The 5908-nt window shown below is 34.0% G+C and overlaps 1 protein-coding gene across 1 annotated transcript in view; it reads left to right on the top strand.

Annotated features, from left to right (window-relative positions):
• LOC115217688 (neutral protease-like) overlaps positions 1-4410 on the top strand; it is a 7412-nt gene extending 3002 nt beyond the window's left edge. Inside the window, exon 2 of the mRNA XM_029787440.2 lies at positions 2321-4410. Within this exon, the coding sequence (XP_029643300.1) occupies positions 2321-4227 (1907 nt within the window). The 3' untranslated portion in view covers positions 4228-4410. The remainder of the gene's footprint in view (positions 1-2320) is intronic.
• The last annotated feature ends 1498 nt before the right edge of the window (positions 4411-5908 follow it).

Here is a 5908-nt window from a genome sequence, read left to right as displayed (position 1 = left end):
TACTCAACCACATACTTGCCAATTTGTTCCACTACTTTTCGTCATCTTTGAAGCAGCATCATGATCCCATCCTCCCAGAGCTTAGCATTTTCCTGGGTCAATGACTGGTCTAAGTGGCTATTATAAATGATAATCCGAAGGTGCAAGGTCAGGTAAGTACGATGTGTAGGGCAGGACATCCAACCCAAACTGCACCAATTTCTGCCTGGTCTCCAAAGAAACGTGTGGTCTAGCGTTGTCCCTTTTGGTTGGCCAATTCTGAACGTTTTTCATCAATTGCCACCTTTAAACAGTCTAATTGGGAACAATAATAGTCTGAATTTAACGTCTGATTTTGTGGAAGTAGCTTATAATACACAGTACCCTTCCAATCCCACCAGATACAGAGCATCACCTTCTTCGGATACAGACCAGTTTTGGAGAAATTGAAGGTGGTTCATCTCGTTTTCACCAGGACCTCTTTCGTTTTATGTTGTTGTAAATAATCCATTTCTCATCACACGTGACTACTCTTTTCCAAAATGTATCAATTTTGTTTCCTCAGATTAGAGAACCGTAGATGGAAATGCGCTCGATTAAATATTTTTCTGTTAAGCTTTGAGGCACCCAAACATCGTAGCAATTCATATAACCAAGTGTTTTTAAATATTTTATAACGCTCGCATGAGATACGTGGATAATCTCTGCGATGTCTCGTACTGTGTAACATAGGTTATTGTATTTTCATAAAAGTCTCAATTTGTTCATTATCAACGACTGTAGGCCTGCCAGAAAGTTCACGATTTCCAGGTCAAAATTTTTGGTTATAAACCTAGCGAACGACTTACAGAGAGTAGTTTCAGATATAACACCATCCCCGTAAACAGCGCATATCTTCTTTGCTGTTTATCCAGCGTTTTTGCCTCCCCGGAAACGAAAGAGCGTTAAATGAGGAATATGAATTTCATGCTCTTTCTTTTTCAATTTTATCGTAAGAACAGTAGAAGTAAATAATCCGCACAAATTTAAAACAGCAAAATGCGTTGAGATCCACTTTTCTAGAAAATATACTAGTCATTTTCTGTCACGTGATAAAACATATCACCTATTGAAGAACGCAACGAACTTTTTTACCAACCCAATGTATGAATATTTGTATCCATATATTTGTATGTATATGTATATAGATCTGGGTGTGTGGGTATACTTTTCATGTGATAATGTATACACATATTTTCACTGATAGATCTAATTACAGTTTCTTTGCATCTATGTGTACCTTTCCTTATAAAGCCTTAACATTAATGTTATTTCAAGGGAGTGGGGCCTTGAATGTCATTCCTTTCACACATGTGTTTATCTTCTCACTGCTAATGCTTTTGGATGTATATGCATAAATGTAGATGTTTCTTCCCAAATAAATTTCACTTCATATTTCAGGCTCTGATGAAGCAATGAGGTGTTTGTTTCGCAGGAACTCAACTATGAGTCTACATCATCTTACTGCAGAAACAGTTGTACAGTAATGACGTTCACAATACAATTGTTTATCACTCTGTCGTCTGATTTTCGATACTCTGACGATTAGTGGAGCCTGGGCTGATAGCTGAACATACAAATTCGTCGCAGAAAAAGGTGTCACAGTAATTTAACTTACCTGTGGATACAGGGAAGAATGACTTTAGAAATCTAAGAGAAAGATGTCATTGCTAGGAATAATGGATTTACTGACATAAATCTTACATACCTTTGTTGAGATCAATGGCTCGGGAAGTGAATTTCTTGGGAACAGAATATAAAACTTAACTCACTTTATGCATCAAGTGCCATTTATTATTTATGCCGTGGTGTACACATGTAAATGAGTTACAATAGAATCTTTATAGAAAACATTTGTAATGTGTTTGGAATTGTTCACTTTTATGTTCTGTTGAAATAATACATAACCGATGTGCAGACCTTAGTTAACTTGTAGTTTCCAGATACTGATCGTTGTTTTACTAAAAGAACACTCGCTTCCATTCGCTTAAAACTAATCACTCCTTGTAACAAATCACCTCCCTATTTCATCAAATATTAAATTAACTGCATGAACAAACTGAATATCTCTTTGGATGAATTTATTCGCACTAAAATAGGTTAGACTGATGTAATTTTTTTTTATTGGGCAATATATATTATATTATAAGCTCATATTTCTATTAATTTGAATTGTTAAATAATTTAATTCTTTGTTGTTCCGTCACTATGTTTGTATGTATTGTTAAAAAATTAGTCTTTTTTTAAAAAAAATTCTGATGGTTCTGTTATTAATAATTGTAATGTTTTCTTTTTTTTTTAGGTTTGTTACTGATAAAGACATCTGATGCAGCTTATCGTGTTGATGCCCATGAAAGAGCAAGGAGGATGATTTATCATCCCTCAGCTCCGTTTCAGCGGCGTCATTTAGATAAAGCTGAAGTAACAGTCAGAGATCTTCTTGGTTTGAAGGAGTATGAAGAAGTTGAAGAGTCAAACCGTATCAAAACAGTTGAAGGCACAGAAGTTTTACGCTTACAAGAGAAGTTCTTAGGTGTTCCTGTTTTTGATGCTTCATTAACTGTTACAGAAGATAAAGATGGACATTTGACTGGTGATGCAACAGGAACATTTATTCAAGGAATTGAAGATGATATTACAAATGTAAAACCAAAGCTTTCCAAATCAGATGTCTTTGATATTGCTTTTAAAGCAGAGGGAGATGAGATTTACGCAAATAGTATCGAACCAGAATATGAAATTATGATTTTCATGGATGAAAATGACAAACCTCGATTAACATACTATATTAATTATAGAATAGAAAATGAAATAGTTATTAAACGGCCTACATTTGTCATTGATGGTAACACTGGAGAAATACTGTTGAAATATAACAATTTAGATACAATTTCCAGAGTATTGACTGGTTCCGGCGGTAATGAAAAATCAGGAATATACAAATTTAGTGAGAAAAATCACAAAGCTTTTGTAACTCAAATTGGTGAAATGTGCTTCCTGGAAAATAATTATGTGAAGGTCATAGACATGAAAAACAGTTTTAATGAAGTCTCTAATAATACAGATCCTATGTATTATCTTTGTGACGTTGGTTTTAATGATAGTGTCAATGCAGCGATATCTCCAGCACTTGATGCTTTCTATTACGGCAGTGTAGTATCTCAAATGTTTCAGGAATGGTATAATACTTCAATACTAAACGAACAAGCTATATTGCGTGTTCACTTTGGAGTATATTTTGCTAACGCATATTGGGATGGGAAATATTGCACATTTGGTGATGGCTATAAAAACTTTTATCCTTTTACAGTTGCTGATATTATCGGGCATGAACTTGCCCATGGCTTCACACAACAACACTCTAGATTGCTTTACTTTGATCAGTCTGGATCTATGAATGAGGCTTTTTCTGATATGACTGGAGAGGTCACTGAAGCTTATGCAAGTGGGAATGACTGGTTTATTGGCTTCAACCTCATGAAAAATGAGGAAGCATTGAGATTTATGGCAGACCCATCCTTGGACAATATATCTATAAGTCATGTAGATAACTTCACTGAAAACACGGATCCTCATCATGGAAGTGGGATTTATAATTTTATTTTTTACTACATTGTACACGAATTAAAAATGGATATCAAGGAAGCTTATCGAGTTTTCCTTATTGCCAATGAAATATATTGGCATCCTCTCTCAAATTTCACTTCCGGAGCTTGTGATACGTTGAAAGTTGCCTATGATCTTGGGAAAGATCTAACCCCCTTTATTAAAGCCTATGAACTTGTGGGAATTAAACCATGTGATGTAGAGAAATATATTCGAGGATTGCCATTTAACAAAACAGTCTCAGGTATTACAGTGTCAGTTAAAACAAACCCAGTCTTTTATTTTGTTTATCCAAGCTGGGCTGGGAATATTACAATTACTGCCACTAGTATGTGTGGCAAAGTTCGTATTAAGGTATCAACGAATAATATGCTAGCAGAGGGAGATGGTTCAGATTCAGTTACATTATTAGCTGAAGGCACATCAGAACTGAATTTGGGAAGGCCTGAAGGACATAATTTCTTTGTCAAATTATCTTCAGAATCTACTGAAAATTTACAGGATGTTAGTATACGTGTTAATTATCGCTGTGATCCAGATTTTGATGGAGAGACATTTCTAGATGATTTATTTCACGAGTTGATTTGTGATAAAAAAATGTAATCAGATTTTTAACTAATGATTTCAGGAATAATTAATATGTCCAATAATTTACAATTTAATCAATGGAGATTTCATAATTGCTTGCTTTTGCAGATGACAGCAATTTTCCCTTTTTTAATATTTAATTGAAAATACAAATGGAAAATGAAAACAAACATAATTTGAATCTTAATTGTTACATTAAAGAATACCATCTTTCAAATTTCAGAATTATCCTCTTTTATTTTACTGATGTACTACATTTGTAATGTTTGCAGACTTATACAAATCTCTCTCTCTCTCTCTCTTTCTCTTTCTCAGTCTCAGTCTCACTCTCCTAATGTATGTGTGTGTGCGTGTGTGTACATACAGACATATATATATATGTATACATACATGCATATATCCAAATTGAGACAGTGAAACAGGTAAAACGCATGCTGCATGTTTCTTATCTAGTTGAGCCCCTTAATGTAATAGTTTTGCAACGAGTAATACTGAATGTAATTAATCATCTGGCTGAGATGATCTTAATGAAATGAATGTTACACTGCCGCTCAGAGTTCCCATGCCAACTCCACCACAGTAGTGAGTGGAGATGGAAAGTGAAGCCAGTAGTAGAAAATACAATAAAAATTAAAAATCAAAAATGTGAAGATGTATGCCAAGAAAACCGATAAGCGATAAGCATAGAGTTAGACCCAATATGAATATACAAGAGTGTGTCTTTAGATTTGAAGAGTATGAAGAAGAAAAAAAGAGAGAAGGGAAGAAAGACAGATAGAGAAAAGAGCGAAAATAATTGTCACCATTAAAGGAAAAAAAGAAGATAGGTGACGAGAAATTTTGCTGACTGTTAGAATCTTGTCGTCCAATTTAGTAAGGATAAAATGGTGATGTTCTCTCTGCAGATATACAAGGTGTTAGTACAACTGGCTTACCCACCTACAACACAGTACATACAACTACGCCCCAACGGAAATACAACGTAGATACAATCACACACACACACCAACTGCGTGCGCACACAGAACACTTAAACACTCATAAACACATAAACACTCGTAAATACCTACAGAGACGCCCGTGTGCCTAAAGGCGTGCTGTTATACATAGGTGTGTGTATGTATGTAAGTATATATGTATGTATATATATATATATATATATATATATATATAATATATATATATATATAGATAGATAGATAGATAGATAGATAGATAGATAGACAGACAGACAGATAGACAGACAGACAGATAGGTAGATAGATAGATAGATAGATAGATAGATAGATTGTTAGATAGATAGATAGATAGATAGATAGATAGATAGATAGATAGATAGATAGATAGATAGATAGATAGATAGATAGATAGATAGATAGATAGATAGATAGATAGATAGATATAGATAAATAGATAGATAGATATAGATATAAACATAGATTTATAATAGAAATATGTTACAAAAAGAAAATAGAAACTACACGTCGAAATGTAAGGGAAAGTAAGAAGAAAAATAAGCGAAAATGCACATTGGAAATCAAAAAAGTAAACGCTTTTTATGAAAAGTAACGATAGATATAAGTCATTATTGTGAATTGTTAAAGAGATTTCAAAGCATACCGGTTTCGTGAATTTACTAATCATTCCTTTGAATGCGTACCGATTAATGAACGGTGTCAGGTCTACTAGTCCCTGA

Source organism: Octopus sinensis, linkage group LG11 (assembly GCF_006345805.1).
Source record: "Octopus sinensis linkage group LG11, ASM634580v1, whole genome shotgun sequence".
NCBI lineage: Eukaryota > Metazoa > Mollusca > Cephalopoda > Octopoda > Octopodidae > Octopus > Octopus sinensis.
Note: the sequence above shows the minus strand (reverse complement) of the source record. Positions and strands in the feature narration are given on the sequence as shown.